The 16,903-nt window shown below is 37.9% G+C and overlaps 1 protein-coding gene and 1 pseudogene across 2 annotated transcripts in view; both read left to right on the plus strand.

Annotated features, from left to right (window-relative positions):
* Positions 1-9,856, plus strand: part of LOC111155318 (solute carrier family 30 member 5) — a 39,313-nt gene extending 29,457 nt beyond the window's left edge. Inside the window, exons 11-14 of one of the 2 annotated variants that reach the window (XM_022515462.1) lie at positions 584-785; positions 1,425-1,651; positions 7,385-7,513; positions 8,138-9,856. In XM_022515462.1, the coding sequence (XP_022371170.1) occupies positions 584-785; positions 1,425-1,651; positions 7,385-7,513; positions 8,138-8,308 (729 nt within the window). In that variant the 3' untranslated portion in view covers positions 8,309-9,856. The remainder of the gene's footprint in view (positions 1-583; positions 786-1,424; positions 1,652-7,384; positions 7,514-8,137) is intronic. The other variant, XM_022515461.1, reaches the window with a different exon arrangement.
* Positions 3,877-4,107, plus strand: LOC111155320 (annotated as a pseudogene).
* Positions 9,857-16,903: the final 7,047 nt, after the last annotated feature.

Below are 16,903 nucleotides of genomic sequence, written 5' to 3' on the forward strand. Positions count from 1 at the left end.
GCTAGAGTGCATACTTGCTCTAGTAAGCAGTACTTTCAAGCTCTGTTTAAATGAAACAAAACTCTAGCATAACTTATTCATAAACCATGAATCAGGTACATGTTCTTTATTGATTAAAGCAAGTCCAAATTCCTCTACTTGTCAAAACTTTGCTATTTGAAAGTTAAAATGTTTCTTCTAAAATATTCTAATATCTGCTTTTTAAAAATTTTGGATATCCTTGAGGGAGACAAACCGTTAGAGACTCTTAATCTCACAAAACAAACAGGGTTGCCTCAGGGAGTGGGTTAAGGAGAGGGTGGTGGGGTTATGGACATTGGGGAAGGTATATGCTATGGTGAGTGCTGTGAAGTGTGTAAACCTGGTGATTCACAGACCTGTACCCCTGGGGCTAATAATATATGTTAATTTTTTTAAAAAGATTAAAAAAAAATTTTTGGATATCCTTATTGAACTTAAGTTTTAGCAAAAATACTTTGAAAACTGTAAATAGAAAAACATATTTAGATATACAGTAGCTTTTAAATAACAAATACATTTTTTAAATTACAAATTTAAAGGCTTTCTTTTCTCCTTTTACTAGCCAGTCTCAGTTGGAGGGCTGATAGTAAACCTTATTGGTATCTGTGCCTTTAGCCATGCCCATAACCATAACCATGGAGCTTCTCAGGGAAGCTGTCATTCATCTGATCACAGTCATTCCCACCATATGCATGGACACAGTGACCATGGGCATGGTCACAGCCACGGATCTGCAGGCAGAGGCATGAATGCTAACATGAGGGGTGAGTCCTTGCCAAATACTGTCCTATTTTTCAACTGTGTTCTGAATTGACACTTTTTTTAGTAAATATTAGGCTTCTGGTTACAGTTTTATTTTAGAAAAACACTCTGTGGCTTAAAAAAATGTCTGAAGTCATCTGCTGTAGAAAATGCTCACATTTCTTCATAAATGTCAATTTTAATCAGATAATTGTATTATAGAGTCCTTTTCATAGTGACTTTTGCATAAATATTATTTGGAAGGGAAATACTATGTCATCATGAACTTTAACTACAAAAGAACCAGGAAATTTTTATTTTACTATAAAATATATAGGGGAAGTATTATTTACTGTGTTGAATTATTTATTGTGACTGTTTAATTTGGGTATTGTCAGAACTTGGCTTATATGTGATTTCTAGGAAAACCACACCATCATAAAACTCACCACTCTGAGCTGTAGTTCCCTCTATCTTTCTCTTTTTACCACTGTGCTGTGAATTCTTTGAGAGCAGTGACCGTGTTTTTTGAGGTGGTTTTTTTTTTTTAAGTACTATCCCCAGCAGAATCAGGTGCATAGTACGTACCCAGTAATATTTATAAAAAGGATAAAAGATGGAGATGTGTTTTAATTTTTAATGTTTTCATATTTTATTTGTAGGTGTATTTCTACATGTTTTGGCAGACACACTTGGCAGTATTGGTGTGATTGTATCCACAGTTCTTATAGAGCAGTTTGGATGGTTCATTGCTGATCCCCTGTGTTCTCTCTTTATTGCTATATTAATATTTCTCAGTGTTGTTCCACTGATTAAAGATGCCTGTCAGGTTCTACTTTTGAGACTGCCACCAGAATATGAAAAAGAACTACATCTTGCTTTAGAAAAGGTATTGTGTGTAATTTCTTCACTATATTTTTTCCTTTTAAAATAGCTTTGAAAAAGTAATAATAATAATAAATAAATAAAATAGCATTTGAAATTGAGTAAGTTGACTCAACTAGAAATGTGCAAAATATGAATTAAGAAAATACAGTTTTATTTAAAAGACATAAAAAGGTTTAGTCGGTTAAGCATCTGACTCTTGATTTTGGCTCAGGTCATCGTCTGAGAGTCGTGAGGTCGAGCCCTGCATCAGGCTCCATGTGGAGGCTACTTAACATTCTTAGTCCCTTCCACCCCTCATTTGTGTGTGCGCACACACACTCTCTTTCTCTCTTTCAAAAGTAAATACATACATATATGCATACATACATACATACATAACTAACTAACATACATATAAAATAGGGAGTGAGGGGTGCCTGGGTGGCTCAGTGGGTTAAGCCTCTGTCTTTGGCTCAGGTTCTGATCTTGAGGTCCTGGGATCGAGTCCCACATCGGGCTCTCTGCTCAGAGGGGAGCCTGCTTCCTCCTCTCTCTCTGCTTGCCTCTCTGCCTACTTGTGATCTCTGTCAAATAAATACATGAAATCTTTAAAAGAAGAGAAGAGAGGGGTGCCTGGGTGGCTCAGTGGGTTAAGCCTCTGCCTTCAGCTCAGGTCATGATTCCAGGGTCCTGGGATGGAGCCCTGCATCACATCGGGCTCTCTGCTCAGTGGGGAGCCTGCTTCCCCCTCTCTCTCTGCCTGCCTCTCTGCCTACTTGTGATCTCTCTCTGTCTCTCACTCTGTTAAATAAATAAATAAAATCTTTTAAAAAAAAAAGAAAAAGAAAATAGGGAGTGAATAAATGGAGAGATTTTTCTTGGATGGGAAACTATTGTGAAGTTGTCCTATTTCTTGCATTTAAATCTCAGTGCAGTTGCCTTTCCTGAGATTCTTTTCTTTTGTTTGTTTTTGTTTAGGGGGAGAATAGGTAATCCAATATTACTTAGAAACTTATTTGGAAGAGTTAATGCTTGAGAATAAAAACAACAAAGATGTAAAAACTACAGAATTAACTAATAGGATCCCATTCTGTGATTATAAAGTTACAGAATTAACTAACACAACTAACAGTTTTGTTCTTGCACAGCAATAAACACATAAATCAATTTTTAAAAAATTGGTTGTCCAGAAACAGACCCAGGAATTTATGGAATTCAGTTTGTAGCAAAAATGGCATTTCAGGGGCGCCTGGGTGGCTCAGTGGGTTAAAGCCTCTGCCTTCAGCTCAGGTCATGATCCCAGGGTCCTGGGATCCAGCCCCACATCGGGCTCTCTGCTCAGCAGGGAGCCCGCCTCCCCCCTCTCTCTGCCTGCCACTCTTCCTACTTGTGATCTCTCTCTCTCTGTCAAATAAATAAATAAAATCTTTAAAAAAAAAAATGGCATTTCAAATCAGTTGGGAGAAACGATGGGCGTAATTAACATTTCCACTTGGTAGAAAAGGAAGGCTTTATTATCTCTTTACCATCAAATAGAAAGACATTTCCAATGGACTAATTATGTAAATGATAAAAAAAATAATAAAACTACTCCAAGAAAATAGAAGAACATTTTTAGTATATTTCTGTACAGATGTAGAGAAAACCTTTTTTAATAAGCTTGAATTGAAACTAGAAGGCAGTGGGCACCTGGGTGGCTCATTTGGTTAAGTGTCTGCCTTAACCTTCAGTCTTCAGAGTCCTGGCATCAAGTCCCTTGTCAGGCCTCCTGCTCAGGGGAGAGTCTGCCTCTCCCGTTGGCCCCACCCCCACCCCTACTCATGCACACGCTTTCTCTTTCTTTCTCTTTCTCCCTCTCAAAAAAATAAAATCTTTAAAGAGAAAAAGCGACATGGTGGAGGAGGGTAACGTAGGGTTGCGGCACCTGGGTGGGCCAGTCGGTTAAGCATTTCCATTTAGTTCAGGTCATGATCCCCAGAGTCTTGGGATCGAGCCCCATGTTGGCTTCCTGCTCAGTGGGGGGCCTGCTTCTCCCTCACCTCCTGCTCGTGCTGTCTCTTGCTATCTCTTCCTCTCTATTTCTCTCTCTCAAATAAATAAATAAAATCTTTTAAAAAGGAAAACAAAACTAGAAGCCAAAAGGAAAGAAGATAATCTGCAGATTGGAGCAAGTAAAAATTACCCATCCACAGAAGACCCCATTAACAAATAAGAAATACAGATCTTTGAGCTCACACAGGAGACACCATGAGTAAAGTTCACCCTCCCAAGTTATAACTATTTATGGACCAGAAATTATCACTGAAATTAAATGGTGGCAGACACGTCCAAGGAATGTTGCAGGGTTTGATCCTTTTGTCAGTCTTGTGATAGATGAATGTGTGGAGATGGGCTACTAGTGGGCCACAGAACAATACTAGAATGGTGGTAATATGAGGAAATGGTGTCATCATGTTACAAGTCTTGGAACAAGTGTAAACAGTGCGTGCATACTCTGGAAGAAATCAACTGCTTCCACGTATCCTCTCCAAAGTACCTGTTTTACTACAATATGAAATGAAGTCGTGCATTTTCATAATGAACTTTTTTGTTAAGTAAACTTTTGCAATAGAATGCTTTCTCAGGCATTCTGAACATAGAACACTGAATATTAGCTCATATTCTACTTTTTTCTGACATGAACTGCTCCTGTTTGAGACCAATGTGTTCCAAAGCTTTTATGCATTAATATAGAAGCAACCGATCAAATATGAAGCATGGCAGGGATGCCTTTTTTCCATCTTTTAATGGAAAGATAAAGAACCTACAAATCTGAGCAGGTTTCTTCTGAAACATTAAATATAATTTTCAAAACTCTTGTAGTAGCTTTTGAACATAATGGGGAAAAATTTTTGAATACAAGACTAGAAACAAAACTTGAGAAACAAAAAAGGTAAAGGAGGAGAAAATATTTGCAGCACATATAAACAGGAAGAGACTTACTATCCATAATAATTTTTTTTTAAGATTTTATTTATTTATTTGACAGAGATCACAAATAGGCAGAGAGGCAGACAGAGAGAGAGGGAAGCAGGCCCCTTGCCGAGCAGAGAGCCCGATGCGGGACTCGATCCCAGGACTCCGGAATCATGACCTGAGCCAAAGGCAGAGGCTTAACCTTAACACTGAGCCACCCAGGCGCCCCTATCCATAATTTTTTAAATCAAGAAAAAGACTTGCAGGAAAATGGACTAAGAATATAAACCAGCAATTCATAGAAAAAATAAATACAAAATAAATATTTTTCAGGTTGTGGTCTGCCATATTTTTTTTTTTAAGGTTTTATATGTAAGGGGCACCTGGATCTGCTTTCAGCTCAGGTCATGATCCCAGGGTCCTGGGATTTCCCAGAACCCCATGATCGAGTCCCACATCAAGCTCTTTGCTCAGCAGGGGAGTCTGCTTCTCCCTCACCTCCCTGCTTGTGCTCTCTCTTACTCTCTCTCTCTCACACACATAAATACATAAATAATATTGGGAGGAAAAAAAAACCTTTATATTTAAGGGGCACCTGGGTGGCTCAGTTGGTTAACCCTCCAACTCTTGATTTCAGCTCAGGTCATGATCTCAAGGGTCCTGGGATTGAGCACTGCATCAGTCTCTGCACTCCTTGGGGAATCTGCTTGAGATTCTCTCTCCCTCTCCCTCTGCCCCTCCCCCCACTAGTGTGTGCGCTCTCTCACTCTCTTGCTCTCTAAAATAAATAAAATTTTTTTAAGTAATCTCTACGCCCAGCGTGGGGCTCAAACCCACAATCCTGAGATCACAGGTTCTACTGATTGAGACAGACAAGCATCCCTCTTTTTTTTTTTTTCCAAGTAAGCTTTACAACCAACATGGGCTTGAATTCATGACCCTGAGAAAGAGAATTTGGTACTTTTTTTTTTTTTAAGGTAATCTCTACACTCAACATGGGCCTGAAACTCACAACCCCAAAATGAAGAGTTGCATGTTCTTTTTCTTTCTTCTTTTAATTTTTTTTTTTTTTTTTAAGATTTTTATTTACTTAGAGTGCCTGGGTGGCTTAGTTGGTTGAGCGTCTGCCTTCAGCTCAGGTTGTGGTCTCATGGTCCTGGGATCAGGTCCTGCGTTGGGCTCCCTGCTTAGCGGGGAGTCCACTTCTCCCTCTCCTGCTTTCTTTCTCTCTCTGTCAAATAATAAAAACCGGGGGGGGGGGTATATTTTTATTTATTTATTTGAAAGAGAGAGTAGAAGCAGGGGTAGCAGCAGGCAGAGGGAGAAGGACAAGCAGGCTCCCGCTGAGCAAGGAGCCCCACATAGCACTCAATCCTAGAACCACGGGATCATGACCTGAGCCAAAGGCAGATGCTTAACCAGCTGAGCCACCCAGGCACCCTTGCCATATCATGTTAAATTAGGATCTGCTGATGAAAAGTTAGTATCTTGAATATTTTTTTTAATATTTTATTTATTTATTTGACAGAGAGATCACAAGCAGGCAGAGAGGCAGGCAGAGAGAGAGGAGGAAGCAGGCTCCCCGCTGAGCAGAGAGCCCGACGCGGGGCTCGATCTCAGGACCCTGAGATCATGACCTGAGCCGAAGGCAGCGGCTTAACCCACTGAGCCACCCAGGCGCCCCAGTATCTTGAATATTTAAGAAATAACATCTTAACCCACTGTTTTCATAAATTCATGAAGTTTTCTCACCTACATCCTACTAAAAGGAAAAAAAAATGTTTTATTTCAAAAATATGCCCATTTTGGAAAACTTCAAAAAAAAATTTTTTTTTTTTTTTATTTATTTGACAAACAGAGATCACAAGTAGGCAGAGAGGCAGGCAGAGAGAGAGGAGGAAGCAGGCTCCCCGCCGAGCAGAGAGCCCGATGCGGGGCTCGATCCCAGGACCCTGAAATCATGACCTGAGCCAAAGGCAGAGGCTTAACCCACTGAGCCACCCAGGCACCCCAACTTCAAAATATTTTTGTTTTGTTTTGCTTTGTTTTTATTTAAGGACTCTCTGCCACTAGTGTGGAGCTTGAACTCACATGTTCTGCCAACTGAGCCAACCAGGCACCCCATCTTGAAAATATCTTAATATGGAAAAGCACATTTTTTTCCCTGCTCAGAGGAGAGAGTCTGCTTCTCTCTTTCAAATAAATAATAAAGAAAATCTTTAAAAAAATTTTAAAAGCTATTTTGAAAATAAAAATGGCAAAAACTGTTTTGTACTGCTTTGCAAAATTTTCCCCATTTAGTTATTTCATGTTGATAAATACTGTCATACATTTTTAATGCAGGTAGTGTTACAACATATGCAATATCTGTTACTTAATCAGTTCATTTTTAAACATAGAGGATATCTTTTGAACATGTTTCTGTAACCATTAATATATGAATGTGTGTATAAATGTGAGGAAACCAGGTAGTCCACTGAAAATATCCAGTGTTTAGAAAAGGCACAGTACCTCTTAAAGAGGTGAAAATGGGTATGCAACTATTGAGTGTAAAGACACCTGTAACCCCCATTCATTTCCTGTTCAGACCTGTCTTCCCTGACATCATTCCCATTTCAAAATATTTTAGGCACCTTTACTTCAAATAAGTTATCCCTTTCTTTTCTTACTTCTTTGCTCTCCTTATTATCTTTTTACTAAAATCAGCTTAATAGTGGTTTCTTGGACCAAAAAGTTTGCTTTCTGTTAAGTAAATCAGCTTTTTAAGTCCATTTACATCATCTCTCCTTTTATTTGACAGATACAGAAAATTGAAGGATTAATATCATACCGAGACCCTCATTTTTGGCGTCATTCAGCCAGTGTTGTGGCAGGAACAATTCATATACAGGTGACATCAGATGTGCTGGAACAAAGAATAGTACAGCAGGTGATAATCTTTTGTCTTTAATTAAAGTCATCTCATTTGAGTTAATTCATGCAAAAACTGGGACACATTATAAGTTACACAGTTGAGTAATCATTTAACTGTTCAAAAACACCAATCTTTTAGCTGTTCAAGGATAATATAACTTACTTTTTATGTCTAGATTTGTTTTCCAGCCCAAAATGGTTAAAATAAAATTAAGTTTTAGTGCTTAGATGACAGGCTTAAGTGAATGTAAAAAAATTTACTTATGATTCACCTTGGCTCCCAATCGATTATCCAGAAATAAATTATTATAAATACAGATTTAGATTAACAGTAATTACGGTCAAGTTGGCAGCGTTTAACGCTGTGATTGGAAGTAAGGATCAAAGCAGTTCCTATATTCCTATTCTAAACCTACCATATTACAAACAAAAGCTGTTTCCCTTTTCAAGTTTGAATGTCAGGTCAGTAATTTGGCCGTCTAAAGAAATAGAGCTAACATTTGACCAAATAAATAATAAATATTACTTTGAGGATTATCTTTGACTATCTGTGGCTATGAAAAAAATGTAATATCAGTTATAAGATATGCACTAAATGTATTAATCTAAATGCTTTAAAATGTATGGGTTTTGATAACAGGTTACAGGAATACTTAAAGATGCTGGAGTAAACAATTTAACAATTCAAGTGGAAAAAGAGGCATACTTTCAACATATGTCCGGCCTAAGTACTGGATTTCATGATGTTCTAGCTATGACAAAACAAATGGAATCCATGAAATACTACAGAGATGGTACTTACATCATGTGAGATAACTCAAGAATTACCTGTGGGATATGAACAATGAAGATTAATTTACTCGGTATTTATATTGCCAGAAGGAAGAAAATTGCACATAATTGTACAGAAACATTTGCTGTATTCGAAAGAAAATTCTAAAGCTCCCTGCTATTGGATCAAGGAATCTTTCTTAAAGGAAATTTAAATACAGAATGAAGCATTAATTGTACAAGTAAAATAATTACTTGAATTATGTGTATAACAGGAATCTTAAAATTTGAGTGAACATGATGTATCACATCATCTTCAAAAATGAACATATAATGATGGATTCTAGTGAAGACCAAAATTACTTGTGTGTTTACTTTCTGTCAGAAAGCATCTCCATTGTAAATAATGTATTTACATGTTTATTACAAAGACCCAAATGAAAAATTTTTAGTCAATTTTTTGCATAGCCCTAGGATAAAATAGGAATAAAAGTTCTATATTTATGGATTTTCTGTATATAAAACTGGTTTCTAATTATAACTTAAATCCATTAAGTAAAAGCTGTATTGCCACTTTAAATGTAAACTAAATTATTTGGGAGAAACCAACCACTGAAATGAGACAAGCAGTGAGAATAGGGAAGTATAACATTATTGATGTATTACAAAAACCAACCACTCTGTAAAATAAATTTTTTTACTTTTGGTAATATTTGCAAATGAATAATTACTTTATTAGGGTAAAGAACTTATACTAAGTTGTGTGCATGTTATTCGATCATTTGTCTTCTTCCTCTGAGGTAGAATATTCCATTTCTTGTTATGCATCTGCCATTCCAAGTTGCTTGTCAAGCTGGGATCCAAGCAATGCGAGAGTTCTCATTTTTCATTTAGCTCCATATTTTATGGAACAACCAGTTGAGAGAATCATAAATAATGTCAACTCACATTTGAATTTTCTGCCTTAAACACAGCTTCTTTTTTTAATTTCTGGAACATGTGGATCTATAAGAAGTATCAAAGAATAGGTAGTTATTTTAAATTTAGTAAGTAAATCTTGTCCGTAAGTACTTGGGCATCATGAAATCAAAATATCTACCCTGTAACTACTTTCTATAACAATATCTAATTTATATTTTTTCATTTCCAATTTAAACTGAATGTATAGTCTGAAAAAATGTATGATAAAGAGATCTATAATAATATATGCAGTTTTATGAACACCAAAGAATGTTGTTCAAAAGAAACCTTTGAATACCTATTTATAAGCATTTGAATATTTTCATTCATACAATAGGAATTTTGATAAGTAGGATGAATTAATTTTAGTATGGGTGTTATTTTTTTAACTATACCATAATGGCAAACATGTATTGTAAATCATATTTTTATCTTAACAATTTTAATATGTGAGAGGTTCTAGAAATTTGTTACAAGTTATTTTGATATTCTTTGTCTTATCCTTACACATTTTCTGGTCCAGAATCTTCAATACATAATTAAAATTTTTGAGTGGTGGGAAAATAATTGCATATTGATGTTTTAATGCAATTTTGGTATGTTAAAAATTTTTTAAGTAGATAGGTACAATACATATTGCATTGTTATTAAAATTGCCATGTCCTAGGAGGCATATAACAGCAGAAAAATTAAATTACTGTGATGAGAGATAAGGCGAGACATAGGGCATGGGCTGAAGGGGATGCAGATTGGAAGTAGGGAAACCAGTATTAAGAGCACCAGGGTACGGGTTCTAACTCCTACAAACATTGTGACTTCAGGCAAATCCTTTTCTGGGTATCTTTTTTTTCCCCTGGTACATAAAACCAGAATGAAATTTGCTCACATTCATAGGATTATGAGGAGCAAAAGGAATGATGTATGTGAGATGAATTGGAAAAAAAATTTCTTAAAGTTGAAAAGGGCTCAGTAAAATTGCGTTGTTATTATTCTAAACCTGCATTCAAAGGTAGCTTTCATTCGTCTATTTTTTTCTATTAAAATCAGTATCCCAAGAGATAAACTGTATTTAAATTGTATAAATAAGTTCAAAATAATACCCGAAACAGCATCATGTTTAACAGTTCATTTGCCCCAAGGGTGGTGGTGGTGGTTTACCACACCTATTAATTTGTCTCCTCTTCTTTACTCTCCAGCCATTGTTTTTCCCATATTATCAATTTGGGAGTTCATGATTTCCACTTAGAATAACTTTAGGGATGCCTGGGTGGCTCAGTTGGCTAAACGGCTGCTTTTGGCTCAGGTCATGATCCCAGAGTCCTGAGATACAGGCCCACATCGGACTCTCCTCTCAGCGGCGAGTTTGCTTCTCCCTTTACCTCTGTGATCACTCTCGCTTCCACTCTCTCAAATATATATTAAAAAAAATCTTAAAAAAAAGAATTAACTTTACATCTGTTATATAGATTTATTATTCCTTTTACACAATCAGATTTTAAACTTTCCTAATTTTAACAGAATAATGAAACTAATTATAATTAGGTCTCTCTAACTAAGGGTTCTGGTTTTACTTTAAATTTAGATGATGATTCTCCCCTAAAATTTATACTATGTTAATGCAAAGATAATTTGTTTTTACTAGTTAATGGTCACATGGTTCAGAATTCAAGAATAAATGGCAAAAAACCTCACACCCCTGTCACTCAGATACACAGCTCTCCTCTCTAGAAATTACCACATTTGTCAGTTTATAGTATATCCTTACAGATATCTTATAAATGTACAAATACATATATGTATTTTTCACTTAGAAATTATTCTAGGGGCGCCTGGGTGGCCTAGTTGGTTAAGCGGCTGCCCTTGGCTCAGGTCATGATTCCAGGGTCCTGGGATCAAGCCCCACATCGGGCTCCCTGCTTAGCAGAGAGCCTGCTTCTCTCTCTCCCTCTGCCTGCTGCTCTGCTTACTTGTGCTCTCTCTATCTCTCTGTCAAATAAATAAAATATTTTTTAGAAAAAGAAATTATTCTAAACATTAAAAAGCAGTCCATTTTTTCCCCCTAGCTGCATAGTAACCCTTAGTGATGCAGTTTTTTTGGTTGGTTCCAATGTTTTGCTGTTATAGACTGCTGATAGGAACAGCTTTGCCCGAATACTATTTTGCATATGTACAAATAAATATATAGACTATATTCCAGCATGTAGGATTTCAGAATCAAAGGGTTTAGGACATTTATAATACACTAAATTGTACCCTATAGAGATTTTAACAGTTTACCTCCCCTCAGCAATGTTAGAGGTCTTAAAATATTTTTTTTAAAGATTTTATTTATTTGATAGATCACAAGTAGGTAGAGAGGCAGGCAGAGAGTGAGGGGGGAAGCAGGCTCCCTGATGAACAGAGAGCCCGATGCGGGGCTCGATCCCAGGACTCTGAGATCATGACCTGAGCTGAAAGCAGAGGCTTAACCCACTGCGCCACCCAGGCACCCCGATGTCTTAAAATATTTTAAGATGGTGCTTGGCTGGCTCATTCAGTAGGGCATGTAACTCTTGATATCAGGGTGGTGAATTCGAGCCCCATGTTGGGCATAGAGATTACTTAACTATATAGATAAATAGAGCTCACATAATAAAAATTCTTTTTTTAAAGGTTTTATTTATTTATTTGACAGAAAGCACAAGCAGGGGGAGTAGCAGGCAGAGGGAGGAGGAAAAGCAGCCTCCCAGCTGACCAGAGCCTGATGTGGGGCTCAATCCCAGGATCCTGGGATCATGACCTGAGGCCAAAGACAGCCACTTAACCTAATGAGCCACCCAGGTGCCCCTCACATAATAAAAATTCTATCAGAATTTTTTTTTAATTTTTAATATTAAATTCTTAAAATTTAAGAATTTTAAGGCAAACTTTTTTTTTAAAGATTTTATTTATTTGAGAGACAGCACAAGTAGGCAGGCAGGCAGAGAGAGAGAGGAGGAAGCAGGCTCCCCGCTGAGCGGAGAGCCTGATGCAAGGCTCAACCCAGGACCCCCAGATCATGACCCGAGCTGAAGGCAGAGGCCTTAACCCACTGAGCCACCCAGGCACCCCAAGGCAAACATTTCTTAATAGTCTTAATTCATATGCAAGTTAAATATGCAGAGATTATACATAGACACTAAACTGATTTCAGTTATAAAACCACTAATGTTCATTTTTAGAGTGATTTTTCAGAAGGAAATTTTTCTAGTAGATACTGTATAATATAATTGAAATGGTAAAATTTGATTTTTTTTAAAGATTTTATTTATTTATTTGATACAGAGAGAGATCACAAGCTGGCAGAGAGGCAGGCAGAGAGAGAGGGGGAAGCAGGCTCCCTGCTGAGCAGAGCCCGATGTGGGGCTCGATCCGAGGACCCTAAGACCATGACCTGAGCCAAAGGCAGAGGCTTTAACCCACTGAGCCACCCAGGCGCCCCTGGATTCTTTTTAATCAAAATTTTTTCTATGATTTGTTCCTTCTATGCACAGTACAGTTTCTAAGACAGGTGATCAATATTATATTTTCTGCATGTGCAAATACGGTATCCTGTTACTTTTCTTTTCTACTCTTTTTGTTGTGGTACACTTAGGTACACAGTGAAATACATTTTAAGTGCTCAGTTCAGTGAAGTGAGGATATGGAGCAACCGGAACTCAGTGCAAGTGGGAGAATGAAATGATACAGCCACTTCAGAGAACTGTTTGCATTTCTTTGAAAGTTAAACATATATCTACCCTGTGACCTAGCAGTTGTTCCTACGTGTTTACCCAGGTTTACCCAAGAAATGGAAAGGTGTGTCACAAAAAGACTCGTACAAGAATGTACATAATCATGATAACCAAAAACCAGAAACAACCCAAATATCCATCCACAAGAAGATGGATAAATTATAGTATATTCATAATGGAGCAGTACTCAGCAGTTTAAAAAAAAAAAATACTGTTTCAAAAATATAGGTAAATCTCAAAAACACTATGTCAGGTGAAAGCAGCCAGACTCAAAAGAGTTCGTACTTTATGATTACATGTACTTAAAATCCAAGAACGAAGCCTATAGTGATAGAGCACAGGAAAAAGTTTGTATTTTCTATTTTTGTCATAAAAAATTACCATAAACTTAGATGTTTAACACTAACTGTCTTATAGTCTGTACGTCAGCAGTCTAATATGGGTCTCACTGGGCTAAAATCAAGGTGCTGCACGACTGTTTTCTTTCCCTAAACTCTGGGGGAGAATCGATTTCCTTGCTCATTCAGGTGGTTGGCTGAATTCACTGTTTGTGGCTGTGGAACTGAGGTCTCTGTTTCTTTGTTCGTGTTCCCGGTTTCTAGAGGCCACCTGTATTCCTTGGCTTCTTCCATCTTCACAGCCAGCAACAATGGGTCATGTGCTCCTCACATCTCAAATCTCTCCTGTTTCTTTCCCCACTGTTATATCTTCTTCTGACCTACTTTTCTGCCCTCCTCTTCTACTTTTAAGGACTCATGTGGTTCTACCAGGCCCATCCAGGTAATCCAGAATTATCTCCTATCTCAAGGTCTTAAAAGTCCCTTTGCCATGTAACATATTCAAAGGATGTTCATATTCTCAGGTTGTAAGCATTCTGGAGGGGGAGTGGTTCGTTATTCTGCCTACATGGTTGCCTTGGGGAGATAGAATTTGTTGAAAAGGAGCAAGGGGCATCTTTTTTGAAGTGAGGGGAATGTTCTAGATCTACACCTAACATAGGTGTGTATAATTGTCAGAATCTTCTAAATTATACTTTAATTTCTATATTGCATATTCTTTAAGTGTTCTTATAATTTGTTAGCGATTATTAATTTAGAAGCTACTATATGCTAGGCATGATAAAAGCAGTTGACATAATCATCTCATGCATTTTTTCTCCTAGTACTCTGGCATTATCAAATACTAAGTTTGTATTAACAGCTGTAGTTCAATAATGCAGTATGGTGGAACAGATTTTTTCAGTTACATATTTTCCACTTTATTGCTATTTTCCATTTGAGTGGAAAGACCAAGGTTTCGCCTGCAACAAAGTACAATACGTAGATCAGTCAGTATTAATATTCACATAGTTAGGGAAAACCTGTCTAAGAAAAAAATAAAATTCAATTGTGGTTTTTTAAGCATTCAATAAATTCATTTATACTCAACAAGAATTTACTGAAATCCTTTGTACCAAGACACACTGCTATAGGGCTAAAGTCATCAATGAAACAAAATCCTGCCCTAATGGAGGAGACAGGCTAATATATGAAAAACAGTGTTTAATAAATACTAAAGAAAAGCAATAAATTATTGACCCCTTACCATGTATCAGATGGCCAATGTCCAAAGCAATAAATATATAATTATCCCATTTTATGAATGAGAAACTAAAGCAGAAAAAGGTTAATTAGGGGCCCCTGGGTGGCTCCCTCGGTTAAGCACCTGCTTTTGACTCAGATCATGATCCCAGGGTCCTGGGATAGAGTCTGGAGTCAGGCTCCCAGCTCAGAGAGGAGCCTGTTTCTCCCTCTACCCTTCCCCACCCCACCTCCATTTGTGTTCTCTCTCTCTCGCTTGCTCACTCAAATAAATAATCTTTTTTTTTTTAAGATTTTATTTATTTGACAGAGACATAGCAAGAGAGTGAGAGAGGGAGAAGCAGACTTCCCACCAACCAGGGAGCCAGATGTGGGGCTTGATCCCAGGACCCTGGGATCGTGCCCCAAGCTGAAGGCAGACGCCCAACAACTGAGACACCCAGGTGCCCCCAATAAATAAAAATCTTTAAAAAAAGAAAAGGAATGGGGCGCCTGGGTGGCTCAGCGGGTTAAAGCCTCTGCCTTCGGCTCGGGTCATGATCCCAGGGTCCTGGGATCGAGCCCCACGTTGGGCTCTGCTCGGTGGGGAGCCTGCTTCCCCCTCTCTCTCTGCCAGTCTCTCTGCCTGCTTGTGATCTCTGTCTGTCAAATAAATAAATAAAATCTTTAAAAAAAAAATCTTTAAAAAAAAGAAAGAAAAGGAAAAGGGAAGAAGGAAAAAAAGGTTAATTAATTTGTCCCAAATCTTATACCTGCTAAGTGGTAAAGCCACCTTTACAAAACAGGCACTCAGCTTCAGTTGAGTGTCAGTCCTGAAAACAGAATAAAAAGAGAGATTGGCCAAAGAGGATCTCTGTGGAAGAAGACATGAGACCCTGTTTTAAGTAAGGAGGTAAACTAGTGTCCTAGACTGTATTCTACCAATATCCACTATTCTAGACAAAGCATCAAATGCAAAGGCATCTGAGGAAGGAAGTGCCTAATGTGCTAGAAGAGTAGCAAGAAAACTCTTGTGTGATAGCAAAATGAGCCAGATGGTGTGAGGGCATGGAAAAGCAGTGGAGGGGCTTTGAGGAAGGGACTGGAGCTGAGAGGTTTCTAAAGAATCAAGATAGGAGAGTGACAGTGCAATCTAGGGGAGAGTTAGAAGGCTTTTGCCAAAATCCAAGTGAGAGAAGACGGTGACTTGGACTCAGGTCATGTGGACTCAGGACTTGTGATATGCTCATTGCCTCTTATTTGTAAGTTTGCTATTTAAGATTTAAAAAAAAAAAAAAACATACAAACTCTTCAATACACTTTATTAAAGCGGAGAAGATAGGATGAAAACAACTATAATTCAAGATTTGGAGAGATTTGGTGCCATAAGGGAGTGGCAAAGTTTAGATTACTCTTAGCTGAAGGAAAAAGGTACAGCTTCACAGAGGAGGTGGCATTTGATGGACCTGTAGGACTGGTGGAAATAAGAAGGCAAGGGGCTTAATTCCACCAGAGCTGCGTAAACCCATTAGTAGTTTAGTTTTGCGTATGGGATATGGAAATACGGAATAGTTAAGAGCAGGGTGCTGAGGGTACTTGAATACCAGGTTACAGGTTAACTATAGACCTGTAGATCATCACCTGGAGGTTAATTGTCCAGCTGTGTGAAAAGCATTAACCAAATTGCACCGATATACTTTTCAAGTAGGGAGTCCCATTTTGAAGTTTGCTTAGATTTTCCATGGGAGCAATATAGGAATGCCTAATCTGAAAGACTGCAGGTTGATATGGGCTAGACACTGGCCTAGGAATCGGGCTTTCCACCACAGCTGTGATCTAAAGGCCAGTCACTCGTTCTCTGACATAAAGTGACGGTGTTTGGATCTAGTGAATATAAGATGATCCCCTTCAGTCCTGTGAAATCAAGGTGATAGTCCTAAATTAATGTAAGGAAACTGTCTTGCTAAAGGCACCTACCTATTTAGACAAGAGAGGCATTAATGGCCTAGTACATAGGAAGCAGAGTGAATGACACAAAAAGGTCTGATGTGGCTTCTGTCCATAAAAGAAAGCAATAGTTACTGAGCATATAAAATATGTAAAAGAAAGAAAAGATATATGCTGGAGAAATGAATGAAAAAACACTCTGAGTTCAGAAGAGGAAGAAAACCCTCCCAGGAATATTACAGAAACTTTACGAAGGAGAGGGCATAGAGGGCATACACTGTTAATAATTAGGAAAAATCAGTGGAATTCACTATGATTTTGAGCTTGACTTGGCCACATCCCGATTACATGACCAATCAGCTTTAAACCAAGCTTCAGCTTCCTCGGGAGCATCACAGAGGTTTCGGAGGATCCGTG

The sequence above is a fragment of the Enhydra lutris genome, unplaced genomic scaffold, assembly GCF_002288905.1.
Source record: "Enhydra lutris kenyoni isolate GAN:26980312 unplaced genomic scaffold, ASM228890v2 scaffoldscaffold40, whole genome shotgun sequence".
Lineage (NCBI taxonomy): Eukaryota > Metazoa > Chordata > Mammalia > Carnivora > Mustelidae > Enhydra > Enhydra lutris.